Raw genomic sequence first — 18,097 nt, 5'->3', positions numbered from 1 at the left:
TTTAACCTCGAGCAGTTTACTGCTTACCTTTGTACCATTTCAGGTTATTCACTGGACATTAAACTGTGTAAATTTCAACAAAAACTGCAAAAATTGAGGTGTTCTAAAACTTTTGACTGGTAGTGCTGATGGCTAACCTGTGGATCAACAACAAAAAATGATTCTTGGAAGATCCTGCCCTATGTGTGGGAATAGCCAGCATCACAAGATGGTGATTGCAGTTTTTGCCACATATGCCCATGTACCAATACACAAACCTTCCTTATTTCCTTTTCTTTTTGCATCACAAACCTTCCTGTGAGTTCCCTGCATCCACCACCATTGGTTTCGTTGAAATCCAATAGTCCGTTCTCAAGTTATAGCACGACAGACAGACAGAGAGCAGACAAAGCTCCTTCGATTAATATAGACGTCATAAGTGATTAAATAAATCCACATTTAATATTTTTTGGAAAAAATATCTTTGATAGATTACAACTGAATTTGATAGATTTTGAATTTGATAGATTTTGGTAGATTTGTGGCCCTGAATGGGTTTCTCTCATTTCCTCTTCCTGTTCAGGCTGGAGTTACCCAAGGCAGTGTTCTGGGACCTGTGCTATTTCTGGTCTTCATCAATGATCTCTCTGCCTCTCTGGAAAATCCTCTCTATCTCTTTGCTGATGACTCCACTCTCTGCCGCTCCATACCTCATCCCTCAGTTCGGCAGTCTGCAGCCTCCTCACTCTCTGCAGACCTGGACAAAATCACAGACTGGTCAAACAAGTGGAACATGTCTTTCAATCCAGACAAATCTCACACTCTTACTATGTCTCGCCGAAAAGACAGACTGGACAACCCTCCCATCTACTTTCTCAACAACCCACTCCAAGAGGTTCTGTCACTTAAGCTTTTGGGTCTCACTATCTGCCATGATCTTTCCTGGGAAAACCACATTTCCAATCTGGCCTCCAAAGCCAGTCGCCGACTGAGCATCATGCGTCGTGCGAAGTCCTTCCTTGGCACATCTGAGCTCCTCACCACATACAAGGCTTTCATCCGCAGCTCAATGGAAGTGTTCTCCCCTCTGGGCCGGTGCTCCTGCCTCACACCTAGCTCGAATTCACGCTGTTGAAACCAAAGCATTCAGAATCATTGGAATCTCCCGCGATGAAGTTAACTCCGAGGGCCATTCACTCACTCACCGCAGGCAGGTTGGTGGTCTTTCTGTCTTCTACCGACTCCTCTCCGGCCTTGCTCCCCGAGCTCTCTCAGGGCTCTATCCCCCAAATATTTCTGCAGGTCGCACAAGATCTGCCTGCAACCGTCTTATGGTTAAACTGCCAAAATCTAGGCTCTCTGCTCACCTTCACTCTTTCATTCCTCTTTTATCCCACCTCTGGAACAAACTCCCTCACTCTCTTCAATCCCTCTCCTCCCTCCAGATTTTTAAAACAGCTGTTCACCACCATCTCTTATCTTCCCCCATCCAAAACCTTGATCTTTTCTACCCCCGTTAATTCACTCCAGATCCACTTTTCTGAAATTCCGACTCCTTTCCTGGAAGTCCTAGCTGTGTCCATGTGTTTTATACCTCTCCCACCACTCTCCCCACCCCCTTCCCACGCCTCCCACCCCCCAAGTCCTCTCCCTCCCACAGATCTCCCGATGTCCCTGTTCTCTACTTTTGTGCTTGTGTGCTTCCCTTTCTCTCCCCATCTTGTCTCCCGCTCCCTTTATTGTATGTTTTATATGTCCGGTTATTTTTTTTTTTGGTGATTAATGTTAGCTCTTACACGAGCCTCGATTTTGTATTAAAAAAAAAAAAAAAAAAAAAACTGTGGTGAACAGTATCATCATGAACATACTGAAGTTGCAACCACGTGAGAATATGTGTCGTGTACAACTGCGTGAGCACCATTTACAAAGGGTGTGAGCAGCATGATTGAGACGTTTTAAACAAGTAAAGTCACAGGTAATTAATTGTTTCAAGGGCTATCGACATAGCCTGGAGATATGCACACTCGTCTCAAATGTCCAGCATGGATTTGAACCTCGAGCCAACTATAAACCGTCACCCTGGTGCTCTGAATGAAGGGCGAGACATCATTGCGTGCGCCGGCCTACATCGGATTGACGGTGTGTAAGCTTGATCAGCACACCCTGCCAATTTGTCACATCTCACCACCATAGGTGTTTTCATCTTCTCAGAAGACGTTCACTGCTTTCGGACAGCATTCAAATTTTCATTTCTGAGAATAATATGAATCATGGCCAGAAGTGGAAACAGTTTAATGAACATGAATCGAGCAAAGATACAGAAGTGAAGTGCAGTATAACAAACCAAATTTCATCATTAAATATATATTTTCTGACATAAAACAAAAATACAATTAAGTAGCAGAAAATGTTTTTTAGCAAGTGCAAATTTTAATCGAGTTTGGAGTGAAACAAGAAAGAAGAAGAGTTATAGATTTAATAATTCAGAGCCTCCCTAGGTCATATAGATCACAGTAGATCTGACATACAGACCAATTATAATAGTCTCTTTTGTCCCTTCGGAATGGGAAAATGTAACAATTGTGGAACTTCTTCAATGGTTTTAACCGGGTGAAGAACTCGGGTTTGTAGATAGTTTCAACTCTATCATTTGTTTTGGCTTTAACACCCGGTAACTTCAATCTGTTGGCAATATTGTTAGCGTTAACTCAAATATTCTCACCGCCAACCCAAGGTAACATATTACCAACCGGTTTTAGTCCCGTAACAATGGTAGAGTACAGTTGCTTGATGTTTGCTTGGATCAAGTATGAGGTAAGCAAAGTTTTGTTCATGCTCACGTGGAGATGGATAGCAACTTCCATGTTTGTCCTGCAAAAAGATTTCATCACATGGAATGATTACAACGGTGTTAGAGATAGTGGAGGTCATAAGCATATAAAAGTTGTTGGAAATCCATAATGGTGTTTCGAAAGGGGAAATAGACCCAGTGGTGCCCATCTCCTCTGCGGACCAGGGTTCTGAGCAGCTACGGGAATCGAACCCGCAATAGTAAATGCAACGAGGTTTCAGCAATTGCACCACCATGAGTCTCAATTTTTAGCTCACCTGGAACTAAGTTCAGATGAGCTTATGCGATGGCACCTCGTCCGTCCGTCCAGTCCGTAAACACTTGCAACATCTTCTCCGAAACCGCTGATGGGATTGTGACCAAACTTGGCACAAATAAAATTATTATGTTTTGACTAAAGTTTGCTCACGACGTTAAAAAGAAAAGTCCTCCCCTTTGGGGGTGTATGTGGGAGGGGGTTGCCCCCCCAAAATAGGTATTTCCTTTCCTTTTTGATGAAACTCGACCACAACCTTCATTACCCATGATGTACCAAAGTTTGTTAAAATAATTTTTTAAAAATCGGGATCTAAGGTAGACTATGGGGGAGGGGGGTAAGGTGGAGGACAGGTGAACCTGCCCCACAAACATAGGTATCTTTTGTTTGTTTGTTTAAAGTCTTATGATTATGTTAGTATGATTCTACCTGCTGCCCTGCCTTCTAGCAACCATTGAAATTGATTTAAAATACCTTTAGTCAGTGTAGTATACTGTTTATTCTACCAGCTGAGCACCCAGGGGTATTGCACGTACACTACATGACCAAAAGTATGTGGACACCCGAACATCGAACATCTCATTTCAAAATCATGGGCATTAATATGGAGTTGGTCCCCCCCCGCCCCCCTCGCCCTCCCCTCTTTGCTGCTATAACAGCCTCCACTCTTCTGGGAAGGCTTTCCACTAGTTGTTGGAACATTGCTGTTGGGATTTGCTTCCATTCTGCCACAAGAGCATTAGTGAGGTCGGGCACTGATGTTGGGCGATTAGGCCCGGCTCGCTGTCGGCATTCCAATTCATCCCAAAGGTGTTTGATGGGGTTGTGGTCAGGGCTCTGTGCAGGCCAATCAAGTTCTTCCACACCGATCTCAACAAACCATTTCTGTATGGACCTCGCTTTGTGCAAGGGGGCATTGTCATGCTGAAACAGGAAAGAGCCTTCCCCAAACTGTTGCCACAAAGTTGGAAGCACACAATTGTCTAGAACGTCATTGTATCCTGCAGCGTGAAGATTTCCCTTCACTGGAACTAAGTGGCCAAGCCGGAACCACGAAAAACAGCCCCAGCCCATTATTCCTCCTCTAACAAACTTTACAGTTGGCACTATGCATTCAGGCAGTTGCGTTCTCCTGACATCCGACAAACCCAGATTCATCCGTTAGACTGCCAGATGGTGAATTGTGATTCATCACTCCAGAGAACGCGTTTCCACTGCTCCAGAGTCCAATGGCAGTGAGCTTTACACCACTCCAGCCGACGCTTGCATTGCCCATGGTGATCTTAGGCTTGTGTGCGGCTGCTCGGCCATGGAAACCCATTTCATGAAGCTGCCGACGAACAGTTTTTGTGCTGGCGGTGCTTCCAGAGGCAGTTTGGAACTCGGTAGTGAGTGTTGCAACTGAAGGCAGACAATTTCAACGCGCTCCACGCTTCAGCACTCGGCAGTCCCTTTCTGTGATCTTGTGTGGCCCATCACTTCGCAGCTGAGCTGTTGTTGCTCCTAGACGTTTCCACTTCACAATAACAGCACTTAACATTTGACAGGGCAGAAATTTTACAAACTGACTTGTTGGAAAGGTGGCATCCAATGACGGTGCCACGTTGAAAGTCACTGAGATCGTCAGTCCGGCCCATTCAACTGACATTGTTTGTCTATGGAGATTGCATGGCTGTGTGCTTGATCATATATACCTGTCAGGAATAGGTGTGGCTGAAACAGCCGAATCCACTAATTATAAGAGGTGTCCGCATACTTTTGGTCATGTTGTGTATGTTTATTATTATTATTATAGATTTGTTAGGTTTTGTATACCGTAGTTCTAAGGACATCCTTTTCGTGATTATAGTGCTTATCAAGAATGTGTTGCTTTCATTCGATACTTACGTAAGCAGTAATTCGATATACAGCAGATGTAATCCGTATTGACTTGGTATCTGAATCCTTCACAACACTGTAAGGAATAAAATACAGTGAAATATTTTCTCCATTCTGCAATTATCTGAAAATCCCCAAATAATACAGGTGACAACTTGTCACTTCAAGCCTCCTCACCCTCCTCGACACCATGCTGACTACAATTGTGATCCATCACAACATCACCCACGGTGATACTCAGAGCAACTTTTGACAAACCAGATTAATGATGACCAGAACTCCCATACCGTCCATTTTCATTTCACTTCCATACTCAGCTGCCCGTGTAAGATCATTGTTTCTCAAATTAAAACAAATTACAGCACATGTTCTTTTTACTATCAGTAAAAAATAAGCTTTCTGAAATTTCTCATTTGTAACCTTGACTACATCTGGGGAAAAGACGTAAGCATGAGTTCTGTATGGGAGCTTATGTATAATATTTGAAAGTGCTGACCCAATGAGTTCTTTGTAAATATCCTTGGTAATATCAAAGTAAGGATCAATGACATCTTCAAATTGACACACAACACCACCAAGGCACAGGTGGCGGAAAAGCACGTAGAGGAACTCTTTCTTCTCCCTTTCACTGTAGGTTTCCGCGAGCTCAGAATCGGGCATCAAAAGCATCTGCAGGAAGAAAACGTCATAATCGTCAGCGTCATCGTAATAATATTCAGCATCACCAACACACAATTGCAGATCCTAATTTTATCTTCATCTTTTGAAAGATTTTCATGCATTGTTTGATGCTCATGGATAAGTGAAGGACTGAAATGACTGAGTTGTGATTTTGTGGATAGTGTGGAGTCTTGAGACAGGGAAGGAGAATAAAAATGGTTAAGACTTTGAAGAGGTTCCTCATTGGGAAAAGTTGGACAAAAAGGACAAATCTAACAAGGCGAGTGAACCATTTTTGAATTTTCTTTTTTGAAGTTAAAATAAGTGAAGGGTCGGGACAGTAATGTGGGAGAAGTGGGGTGAAAATGAAAGGTATTTTGAAAAAGATGGAAGCAAGGATAAGGAAGGGAAGGATTATATATGGGAGAGGAAATGAAAGGAGGGAAGGGGGGGTGGGGGGGGGAGAAGATATAATATTTTAATATATGCAATTTTTGTATATGTATATATATATATATATATATAATATATAAATCGATGGCCGCTCATGTTGCATCACCTCTCGTAGTCTGTCTGAAATCAGAAAATCCCCACAAGGTTCATCAAGCCGTTTGACCAGTCGGCCATTGTCACGGGTGACACCAACAGCAGCCAGGCGGTCAAAGAAATTGAGGGTCACCTGGGTGCAGTACAGCTCTTCAGCAATGGCCTGCTGCACTTTACACCCTAACAAAAACAAAAATTTCTCTCACATCTGCTGTACATTTTTCTACTTTAGTCTCTTTACTTCAGGGAGCAAGCATTCATTTAACCAGGATAGCTCAGCTCGGGCACGTGGCTTTGAGCTGTCATCTGGGTTCGTTTCCCAGCATCACGATAAAGCGTCTCCCTGGTGCTGCAACAGTGAGTACGGCCGGCGTCCTTCAGATGGACATTAAGGCAGTTGCCTTGTCTACTAGCGCTTGCTTGTGAATGTTAAGTATCAAGTGGTACCTTTTGAAAGGAGTCAGCCATTTTGTTTTGGTACCATTACCAAAATCAAAAGTCCAATTTGAAAAAAAAGCTCAAGTACTCCGATTGTACCTTCATAAACTCTTACTCATCCTACCTAACCAAGGTACTCAATCACGACCAGATCCAAATCAACACTACTGTGCCCATGTAGCACCAAGACCCTCAGTCAAGACAGCCAAATCATTCATGAGCCTACCTGCTGTGGGACATGGGAATCTGAACTCAACTTCATTTGAGTAATACAAATTAAGCAGCATCTAAAACTACTGCATCTTCTAAGTCTACAAAATTAAGTTAAGTGCGACCCCTGTTAGTAGCAATTTTGAGCTATGGCGGCCATCTTGAATTTTCCATTTTTGCTTACTTTCTCATCTAATTGCATCAAGGAGGTCAACTGTCATCTGCTTGGAAATCAACCAACATCACCGCTTCACACAAAAAGGTGCAAAAACAGATCCTAGCAACTACAGACAAATCAGCCTTCTCCCAATTATCAGCAAAGTCAAGGAATCCATCATTGCTTCGGATATGAAATCTTTCCTCTTCTCCATTAGCTTGATCTCTGATCATCAATTTGGTTTCAGACCAGGTCACTCTACTCTGGACATGCTGCTTCTGCTGTCTCAACAATGGATGGAGGTCCTCAATGCCAAACAGGAAATTAGAGCTGTCTCCCTCGACATATCACGTGCCTTCGATACGGTCTGGCACCCCGCTCTGCTCACCAAACTCTCCTCCTTTGGTATCCATGGAAATCTCCACGCATGGCTGGCGGACGTCCTCTCTAGTCGTAGTCAACGTGTGGCCCTGAATGGGTTTCTCTCATCTCCTCTTCCTGTTCAGGCTGGAGTTCCCCAAGGCAGTGTTCTGGGCCCTGTGCTTTTTCTGGTCTTCATCAATGATCTCTCTGCCTCTCTTGAAAATTCTCTCTATCTCTTTGCTGATGGCTCCACTCTCTGCCACTCCATTCCTCATCCCTCAGATCGGCAGTCTGCAGCCTCCTCACTCTCTGCAGACCTGGACAAAATCACAGACTGGGCAAACAAGTGGAACATGTCTTTCAATCCTGACAAATCTCACACTCTTACGACGTCTCTCTGAAAAGACCGACTGGACAACCCTCCCATCTACTAGTGGACATCTACTAGTGAAACCACTAGTGAAACAACCGAAAAATATTTAAATGCTTTTTCAAGGTGTCATGCCTTTTTATCTATTGGCTTAGCCTGGTGTTAGCTTAGCGGTTAGGGTGCTGGCTTGGGATCCTAGGATCCTGGGTTTGAATCCCGGTTTATCGCTGAATTAACACCAGGGGGGTTGACTCAGCCTGTCATCCTTCCGAGGTCGGCAAATTGAGTACCAGGTCACTGGTAATTCCCTGTGTGTCGCAAGAGGGGACTAACAGGGTTGGCGGCAGGAAGGGCATCCGGCCATAAAACATTGCTTCAAAAAGGGGACCAGGGTGCCCCAAAAAGGCCAACCCCTGCTCTGCGGGGAAAAATGGCCTCTAAAGGTGGTTCATGCCTTTTTATCTATTATCTTTTTTTTTTCAGGAAGCGTTTCTCTTTGGCTTGAATTTGTTTTGCTTGTCCTCGTGCAATAATGTTTCTGTATCCTCACTTGGTTCAGCTAGAAATGCTTTTCATATTATTGCGCAAATTTGCTGCATTTGTCATTGGTTTGTTGTTGCTGTTGATACTTCAGTTGACTTGCATATCAGATGAACGTTTATTTATTTATTTATTTTTTGACTCGTGTTTTTTCCCCTTTTTTCTGGAATCTGGGAGAGTCCAAAGTTGTGATTTTGTTTATTATGTGGTGATAAGGTACATGTGTTTCATCGCAGGCATTCACGGAAGCGCTGGGAGCGCTTTGTACACAGTGAGAATCAACATTTGGTGAGCCCGGAGGCATTGGACTTTCTGGACAAGCTGTTGCGTTATGATCACCAGACCAGACTCCCTCCCCGTGAGGCCATGGAACATGCATACTTCTGTAAGACAACACAGCTCAAACATCCATTGTCTGTAGATGCAGCAATGTACAAATCACTTTTTCTTAAATACGACGTCCACACAGCCTCCTCTTAAATACCACTAAAGGTGGTTACACAGCAATAAGCTCCTGATCTTTTCAAAAAGGCAAACCCGTATGTTTATAAAATATATTTGAGGTTTTGTGCGAGTTTGCAAAGGTAAAATGCAATGCGCTTCAAATGAATGAATATGAAACTCAATTTAAAAAACCCTCTTTTTCTATAGTATCTTCTACCGCACTATACTACCAATGGTGAAATGACAAGTCGCTGCTTTCCAGCTGAGAATTGCCCAGATGTTTGGTCTGATTTGAACAGATACCTTCTGTACATGGCCTTGGAATGGATTTTGTTGCTTTCTTTCATCACGCCATGTCCAAGACGAATAAAATGTATGGAGTTCATTGAGGAATGTTTATTTGCTGTTAGAGTAGAACCCCCATCATGGTAATGAAGACCCGTGTAATCCTCAAATTCACCATGGGGAATGTTATGAAGTGAAGACTACAGGCCAAACTAACTTAACAAACCATTGAGAATTCCCTTCAGGGAAGAGAATGCCGACATTTTTGGGCAAGATACTAAACTCTGTCATGACATAAAACCTTTAATAATGAGATATCGGGGTGCAAGGCAAGCATCAGTGCGATTTGGAATACCACGCAAGAGAAAAGGACACAGACACGGTGCAAAAATAGGGTGTATTCTGGGCCTAAAAATGTTGAAATGGGATTGGTGGAATGCCATGCCTTGGAGCACATTGTTGAAGTGTGATGGAGGATCTGCGGGATTCTGGGATGCCAGTTACAGGCTTGATAAAACTGAATGATAGACTGAATAAAATAAAATAATATCGTCAATCCCACCTCAAACTTGTAAAAACAATTTTTCCATTTCATTTATTATTTTGCAGGTAGCTCAATCGAGACATGCATTGTGCCCCTGCAGGATTGCAAAAAAGTGAACCAAATCACGATTGAGTAGCTCTCATGGCGCAAAGATTATCATCATTAGCTGTCCTATGACAGGATAAGGCCAATTCGTGAAATCATTGAGTTACAAAAAATAATTCCAAATAGTAGAAGGGGTTAAACAGAATAAGTCACCGATCATTGATTTGGGTTAAAAGGGCGATTCATATTGTTACATTTGTGGGGGTAGGGAAGAAATACCATAATGGAGATAGGAATGTATAGGTTTTAGCTTGGACCTTGGACGTGAAGAAGAACCCAGATGTAATAAGTAGGGAACCTGTCAGGTTAAGTGTTTGCATGTCGCCATAAGGGGCGTGGTTTTTGTGTTAACAAGACAGGGCTTAAGATTAATTCCCGTGTGTAATTGCTTCCTGTGATTTTCCCTTCCGGTTTTACATTCACTTGGTCCCTTAAACCACAACAACCGACATTGCCAATAGAGACTACACTCTGCCCCGACAACTCGTAACGAGAGACCACACCCCGAGAGTCGAGATTGGTCCAGGGGACATGGAGTGGTGTTGACGAAGCTCGGCGATTGGTCAGGGGTGATTTCAGAGGTCGAATGTTTGAGAGAGAAGAAGACGACATCTCCCCTTGCTCGCTCTCTTAGTTATTCGTCGCGTGAGGGAACGGCTGCGTTTTCGTGCCCGGGCACGCTGTGGAGTGATTTTGGAGCCTTTGTGAACTGTTGGCACTATCAAGGAAGAGATTGTCGCAGCCGTCGAAGAGGAGCCAGAAAGCGACGCTTCGTGGGGCTTGTGGCGGTTCAAACGTAGTGGGACTTGACGGAAGAGCGATTCGGCGCCATCTTACTCCCGCCGACGATCGGGCCATTGGCCGAACTGTGGGACCCGTTCCACGGCCACCAGGCATCCCACAGCCCTTTTTGAGGCCGGAGCTGAGCCGACGAACGAAGTTTTTTTTTTTTTTTTTTTTGGATACAAGATCGAGGCTCGTGAAAGAGCGAACATTAATCACACAGAAAGACAAACAGACACATAAAACAAATAACATCGGGAGTGGTAGACAAGATGGGGAGAGAGGGGGAAGGACACAAACACAACATTTGAGAGCAGGGACCGAGAGACATGGAGACATCGAGAGATCTGTGGGAGGGAGAGGGCTTTGGGGGGAGGCATGTGAAGGGGGGGGGGGGGGTGGGAGAGGTATAAACATATGGACACTGCCAGGACTTCCAGGAAAGAAGTTGGAATTTCAAACAAGGTGGATCTGGGGTGAATTAGTGGGGGTAGAAAAGATCAAGGTTTTGGATGGGGGAAGATAAGAGATGGTGGTGAACAGCTGTTTTAAAGACCTGGAGGGAGGAGTGGTATTGAAGGGAGTGTGGGAGTTTGTTCCAGAGGCGGGAGAAAAGAGGAATGAAAGAGTGAAGGTGAGCAGAGAGCCGAGATTTCGGCAGTTTAACCATCAGAGGGTTGCTGGCAGATCTTGTGCGACCTGTAGGAATATTTGGGGGACAGAGCACAGAGAGAGCTGGGGGAGCAAGGCCGGAGAGGAGTCGGTAGAAGACAGAAAGACCACCTACCTGCCTGCGGTGAGCGAGTGAAAGGCCCTCAGAGATAGCTTCATCGCGGGAGATTCCAAGGATTTTGAAAGCTTTGGATTCAACAGCGTGAAGCCGAGCCAGGTGTGAGGCAGGAGCACCAGCCCTTAGGGGAGAACAGTATTCCATTGAGCTGCGGATGAAAGCCTTGTATGTGGTGAGGAGCTCAGGTGTGCCGAGGAAGGACTTCGCACGACGGAGGATGCCCAGTCGGCGACTGGCTTTGGAGGCCAGCTTGGAAATGTGGTTTTCCCAAGAAACATCATGGCAGATAGTGAGACCCAAAAGCTTGAGCGACAGAACTTCTTGGAGAGGATTGTTGAGAAAGTAGATGGGAGGGTTGTCCAGTCGATCTTTTCGGAGAGACATAGTAAGAGAGTGAGATTTGTCAGGATTGAAAGACACTAGGGCATGCCCGTACGATATCTATATCTAAAATTATATCCCCCCCCTCTATTTACATGAAATGGTTTGGTCCAAAGCGAACGGCTTGCAAGTACGGTGACAATCCCCCCCCCCCCTCTATTTACATGAAATGGTTTGGTCCAAAGCGAACGGCTTCGGAGTTTGGTAAAGAAATCGCCATAGCGTGCCCAAACGCGCAGGAAAGCGAAAGAATCGCAAATTTAAGGAAATGCCCGTACTTCCGTAAGGAAGAGAAAAGAAATGAAAAGGAAAAACATTCCAAACCGCGAGGGAAAACAACACGGCACGTCGACACAACAACGTGTCCTGTGATTGGCCGTACGTAGCTGCCCCCCAAAAAAAGCTTTCACCGTCCGGCGACTGAATTTAAGGGGAAAAATAAAACGCTCTTCGCTTAAAACAACGCCCTTCGCTCTGACTGAATTGGGACAATGTTTTTATGTTTTTAATTGAATTACTATCCGTAATGGCGCACGCTCTCACGGGAGCTCCGGAAGGTCGTATATCGCAGTTACGATGAATCGCAAATTAGTTTTTATTAGTTTTAAAACATAGTTTAACGCCAACATAGCGCCAACATAGTTTGCAAACGTGAAATAAATGAATGCGCTCTCAAATGTGCCGTCCGAGGCAGAGTCTGTTCGCCACGTTCGGCACACGTGATAGCTCGCTGCTCTCTGATTGGTTGAATCGTTTTTTGGACATAGCTCGGTAACTGCTTGTCCGATTAATTTCAAACCTTGAAAAGGCACATCCTCGGGTCCCCAGCAATATACCTGGCAAGTTTCAAGTATATCGGACCGGTAGTTGTCGAGAAACAGCGGTCACAGACAAACATACATACAAACATACAAACATACAAACATACAAACATACAAACATACAAACATACACACAGAGATTGCTGGAATTATAGATAGATTAATTTCAAACCTTGAAAAGGCACATCCTCGGGTCCCCAGCAATATACCTGGCAAGTTTCAAGTATATCGGACCGGTAGTTGTCGAGAAACAGCGGTCACAGACAAACATACATACAAACATACAAACATACAAACATATAAACATACAAACATACAAACATACACACAGAGATTGCTGGAATTATAGATAGATGCATATTCTCGGGCACCGTTGGTCCGATTGACACAAAAATTTCACCATCGGAGGGCGTCCGCCTGTACAATTTGTCGTAATTATGATGTCATAGGTCATGTGGTATGGACATGGCCATCTTGGAAAAACGTTGCACCTCTATCTCCGAACCCGCTCCATGGAAAAAATTTAAGCTTGGTGCATTGTCAAGTACTCCCCATGGAGAATAAGTGTTGATGATTATGGCATCAGTGCCTTCTTTATGATATCGTAATTTGACAAGTACAACGCTTGATCCGATCAGTATGAAAAAAAATTCTCTACAACTGTTGCTTGGTCGAAATTTTCACCATAGGAGCGAGCGCCTCTTCCTTTAGAATTGTTTAATGATTATGATGTCATAGGTCATGTGGTACAGGCACCATCTTTGAAAAAACAAAAAACCGTTGCACCTCTGTCTCCGAAACTGCTCCATGGGAAAAATTTAAACGTGACTCATTGTAAAGAACTCTGCATGGGGAATAAGTGTTGGTAATGATGACGTCATTGGTGCCTTATATGACATCATAATTCGACAAGTACAACACTTTATCTGATCAGTTTGAAATTGATTGAGCGTTAGCTATACAACAATTATATTAGAGAATGTGAATTTATGATGTCATTGGTCTCGTGGTCTGACAGCCATATTGGTTCAAATGAAAAAACCCTTTAAAAAACCAGAGTTGGCTCACACCAAGTTGACTGCGTGGGGTAAGTATTCTATGAATACTATGTCGTTTCCATAATGCATTTCTGTGATTGTATTTCCTTTAATGTAAAGCACACCCCTCTATATAACCTACATTCTGTTGCTCTTGATCATCTTCCATCTTTGCCCGTATTTTGGGAGATTACGGAGACTTTGCTATATTGTCGTGCGTACTGAGCCTAAAATTTGACTTTGCCATCAAAGGACAATTTAATACATTTTGGTCAACGATGTGCATACAATGTTGTCGGGGTTGATTGAAAAAAATTTTAAATCGAGGGTTTTTTTTTATTTATTTTTTTTATTTTTTTGGGGATAAATTTACTCGATTGAAGCCAAATTTTAGAGATGGCCTCCATCGACGACCTTTAAAAACACCCACCAATTATTGCTGATTCTTTAATGAGAAGGGTGTGGGAGGGTTGTAGTATTACTTGTATCACAAATGGAGCAAATGGAGCAAATGGAGAACATATTTACCCTCACCAGAGGAGGGGGAAGTATTGTATTTGTATTTGGGTTTGCCTTGTCGACACATAATGTGCTAAAGTCGGCCACAAGCTCCACCTGGTGGTGGCTCAGCCAGTATTGCACGTAATCTTTTTTTCAACCGATCACGTTTATAAAGCACGTACTACAGCAATACGTCCTACATCAATAAAATACGTGTATCTATAAAATACAAGTCTATTTTATACGTCTATAAAATACATACTTTGGGAAAGTGAATGTATACAAAAAAACCGAAACGGTCTGTCCGTCACACCAACATAAACAACCATCTAAATGCATCGTCTGCACACTGCACCAACACAATATATACCATACAAACACCCCATAAAAACAAGTCCTGGTGAAGGTCTGCAATCTAATTGCTTTCTTTTTACCGTTGTGGCAGGGATGAACTCGCCACGTGGCAGTCTGACATCATCTCAGCCCATGCTCCCACCACCCGGGACACCTGTAGCTGCCCCCGTGGCAGCTGCTGCCGGCTCCCAGCCCTGAGAAAAACGGTTCTCCTCCCCGGGGTAGGCATGCTTGGCTGGCCTCACACTCTCCCATGCACTGGGCAACGGGGTCTGGCCTGGACGAGCCGTCCCTTCTCTTCCCCAAGCTTGGCGTTCGATGACAAACATGGCCAAGTGTGGTGTTCCCATCCCAGGCACACTTTTACCTCCCCCCGTCTGTCCCAGTACAAGCATTTCGACCTCGACTTTGCCTTTGTCTAAATGGACCTTCCCGAGCCAGGCATTGCTTTTCCCAGCCTAACGGCCCTGAGCTCCATTTCTCTGACATGGTGACCTTCCTGTCCCAGCCCACAAGTCCTCAATTTAGGATATATCCCTCCCCTTCCCCACCCTCCTCAGCTGCTGTTTACAGTATGAAGGTTTGGGATTTTTCATTTCTTATGGGTCTTGCTTTTTTATAGCATTATGTAAAACATTTGTACAAAACTTGTGGCAGTACAAGTCACTTTGCCGTACCTTTGGCTGGGTTCATTGTAAAGACTGTGTCCCTCTCCCCGAGATTCGGAGCCAAGGCTTGTTGTTCTGCATCCAGGAAGGAAAGAGCGAGTCGAGTGTTTATTGTAGGTTGCCCAGGGTGCAAACGGAGCAGGATACCTATGATGTTGGCAGATGGGAACGACCCCTTCTGCTCACCGTATTGCTCACACCACCCCCCCCCCCGCCCCCCCTTTCCCGCAATTTCCCTTATTCTTTGTTTCTCCCTCTGAGCGTATTGCCTGCCTGGCTGCCCTGCATTACGCGGGCACGCAAGGCAGAGAGACCCAATAAACAAGATTGTGTCCAGTTACCTGTCTTGCTGTTCATTGGGACGTTTAAACGTATTCATCTATTTTGAGTATCATTTGTGGTGACCTGCTAGCATTTGATCGTGTAAACAAATCCTCGTACAAGTTGTTTCACCTTTGATGTGTTGATAAAAAGGGGGGCGGGTGGGGGGCGGGGAAGAAAAAAAAAAAGGCAGTTTCATTTTTTGTTTGTGCTCTTAAATTGCAAGATTTTTGCTGTTGGAGATTTTCATCTTTCAGACTTGACCCTGAAGGAAGTTTGCAGTTTGAACGGTTACCAAGGGGAATGAGGAACTGCTTCATTGGCTGCACAATGGTGACTGCGTTCACCTGTTTGCGTTGTACACCTGCTCACGTGTTTCCAAAGGGATGGGAAGAGGTGTGTGTGTGTGTGTGTGTGTGTGTGTGTGTGTGTGTGTGTGTGTGTGTGTGTGTGTGTGTGTGTGTGTGTGTGTGTGTGTGTGTGTCTGTGTGTGTGTCTCTGTCTGTGTGTGTGTGTCTGTGTGTTGAGGGCCATACTTTTCTCATCTCCACTGCTCATAAAAGGTTGTGTGTGTGTGTGTGTGTGTGTGTGTGTCTGTCTGCATCACCGTGCCAGTTATCCTGCTCGTAGTCATGCAAATGAATAAAAATGATGAGACCGGTTAACTTTTCTACATACGAACCATTTCCAATGTATTTTTCACAATTTATGGATGTGGGAATTTACTGCGTGATTTGTTGACGTCGCACTTTCCCAATGGAATATGAAACGCTGTAGTAACTGCTATCCGTGAGTCTGCACTGGTGCTCAGATCTACTGTAATCTATATACCCCGGCAAGGCTCTGCGTCATGTGCTGTTTTGTTACTACTGCAACCAGTCCGGATGGATTGTGGACATTTTTTATTTTTGTGTGTGGAAGAAATGGGTAAATGGCTTGGAATTTTTTTTGGCAGCTGGTCTTGCGATCAGCTCATAATGATGAATGTCTTGTCGAACAAATAATGATGGTTCGGGGGTGGGTTTAAGGTTAAGGTAACCTCAAAATGAGCAGAGGTGAACTTTGGTGACCAAGGTTTTGTAGTTTTCTATAGAAGAATATTGTCTAGACTTGTGGAGATCAGGATGGAGGGTTATTTTTGTTACGAAATTGGCAGCAGACAGCTCATGTCTAGACATTTTGCTTGAGGCTGGCATGGTCATTTGCAACCACTTTTACACATTGATAATTGCGTGTAAAAAGCTTTGCTCTATTGTTTTTTAAAAAATTTTCTCAGTGTTTTTGTTTAGGGACAAAAATATGTCTGGAGTCTTCACAGCTGTATGTGCACAATGCATATACACGATAGTCCAGGGATATGTTTAGCGGGAGGGCTCTAAGTCTAAGATATATGTGTGTTTGTGTGTGTGGTTTGAATTGAGGATCCGAAGCTGTTCATTTTTGTGAAACTGTTGCCCATGCTACTCCAAGCAGTTTGGAAGCCAAGCTTAAACCACCACGACCATGCATTTTGATACAGAATGAGTACATGAAATATTTAAAAACCGTAATTATCTCGAATTTGAGGTCCTTGCAGCATACCTTGCTTTGGATTTGGACAAAAAGGTTGTAATACAAGTGTTACTTGAAATACTGCATTGTTTGTTGTCCCAGTAATTGCTTTATTTGGAACAAAGACAAACTGACATCTTCGTCGCAGCTCTTAATTTTACAACTGCAAAAACTGTAGTTCATCTTTGTGCATTTACCACTGGTATTATTGTTACTTCCATGCGGTTATCGAGGGGACGGAGTGGTATCGGCACCGTCGGTGTCACCATTTCTTTCGAAAGGAGAAAAATATGGGAAATTGCAGGGGATGGGGTGGTGGGAGAAATTTCAAAGCGGTTGACCATAATTGTTTCTGAATGCAAATTCGACTCGCGGAAATGCAAGAAATACCTGTGGATGAGATGTGGTGAAGAGTTCCTGTAACTGGCAGAGTACCCCGCCCCGCTGCCTCGGCTATTCCCGAAAAATAAAAAAATAACCTGTGTTGTGCCCACATGAAGTAACAATATGCATAATGCTTGTGCATATATATGTCGTGGTTATATCGAGAAAGTAGCCGATTTACGTTGTGCATGTGTTCCTAAAAATTGTGACGTTATTCGAATATGATTATTCCCATATACAGTGCATTGTGCTATGAGGAGAGGGATGCGTTGCCAGGAAAAGAAATTTGGTCACACCAACTTAACTTAACCTTCACTTACCCTGCCACACTAACGGGGGGGGGGGGGGGGGAGGGGGTTATCTCAAACCCCTTTTACATGTTACTAATAATGGCCAAAGCCCCACTAACGAGGGTCGAGTACATCATGGACATACGTGGTACACTTCACCACAGGGTGAAACATGTGAGACTGGGAGGTAAAGCGACTGCATCCACTGAACACTTGCCATGTTGTCTGTTCTCCACCAGCGGGCGCCATTGCTGTTGCACTGGCAGACCGCACACCACTGTATTGAAATTTTTCGCAAGAAGCACAACAGTACTGTACTTAATTTTTGAACGATGTTATTTTGGACTCGCATGACTTAAATTGACTATTGCCCCATAATGTGTTAACGGCATTCAATCAAAATGACGCAAATAGACTCGACGTAAATCGGCTTTTGGTTTATTCCGATTTGGTAATAATTCTGATTGGTTTATTTTTATTTTATTCTCAAATTACTCCCCTTCCTGTCCGGGCTGGAGATCCTCAAGGCAGTGTTCTGGGACCAGTGCTATTTCTGTTCTTCATCAATGATCTCTGATGCTCTGGAAAAT

General features: G+C 44.0%; 1 protein-coding gene and 1 long non-coding RNA gene across 3 annotated transcripts; one reads left to right on the top strand and one right to left on the bottom strand.

Annotated features, from left to right (window-relative positions):
* Positions 1–2,254: 2,254 nt before the first annotated feature.
* LOC137436975 (cilia- and flagella-associated protein 300-like) lies at positions 2,255–14,782 on the bottom strand. 2 transcript variants are annotated; one of them, XM_078787018.1, is made up of 4 exons: positions 14,374–14,782; positions 5,461–5,633; positions 4,974–5,040; positions 2,255–2,850 (listed from the first exon to the last, which is right to left on the bottom strand). In XM_078787018.1, the coding sequence occupies exons 2-4, from the start codon at positions 5,631–5,633 to the stop codon at positions 2,722–2,724; spliced, it is 369 nt and encodes a 122-aa protein (XP_078643144.1). In that variant the 5' UTR covers positions 14,374–14,782; the 3' UTR covers positions 2,255–2,721. The 2 variants fall into 2 exon arrangements, with proteins under 2 accessions (XP_078643144.1, XP_078643143.1); XM_078787017.1 differs by lacking the exon at positions 14,374–14,782 and adding an exon at positions 6,184–6,664.
* On the top strand, positions 8,462–16,917 carry LOC144894333 (uncharacterized). The gene is made up of 2 exons (XR_013625032.1): positions 8,462–8,633; positions 14,385–16,917. It is a non-coding gene; the product is annotated as an uncharacterized LOC144894333 (long non-coding RNA).
* Positions 16,918–18,097: the final 1,180 nt, after the last annotated feature.

Source organism: Myxine glutinosa, chromosome 11, assembly GCF_964187855.1.
Source record: "Myxine glutinosa chromosome 11, kmMyxGlut1.1, whole genome shotgun sequence".
Classification (NCBI taxonomy): Eukaryota; Metazoa; Chordata; class Myxini; order Myxiniformes; family Myxinidae; genus Myxine; species Myxine glutinosa.
The sequence above is the reverse complement of the archived record's forward strand: the minus strand, read 5'-3'. Positions and strand labels throughout refer to the sequence as shown.

What these genes read in the sequence shown, in the direction of transcription:
- LOC137436975 (XM_078787018.1), bottom strand. Translation starts at nt 5,633, where the DNA reads ATGCTTTTGATGCCCGATTCTGAGCTCGCGGAAACCTACAGTGAAAGG. An exon ending in ATTTACAAAGAACTCATTGG is followed by an intron (nt 5,041 to 5,460) that starts GTCAGCACTTTC and finishes TATTCCTTACAG; the next exon opens with TGTTGTGAAGGATTCAGATA. An exon ending in TATATCGAATTACTGCTTAC is followed by an intron (nt 2,851 to 4,973) that starts GTAAGTATCGAA and finishes ATCTTTTTGCAG; the next exon opens with GACAAACATGGAAGTTGCTA.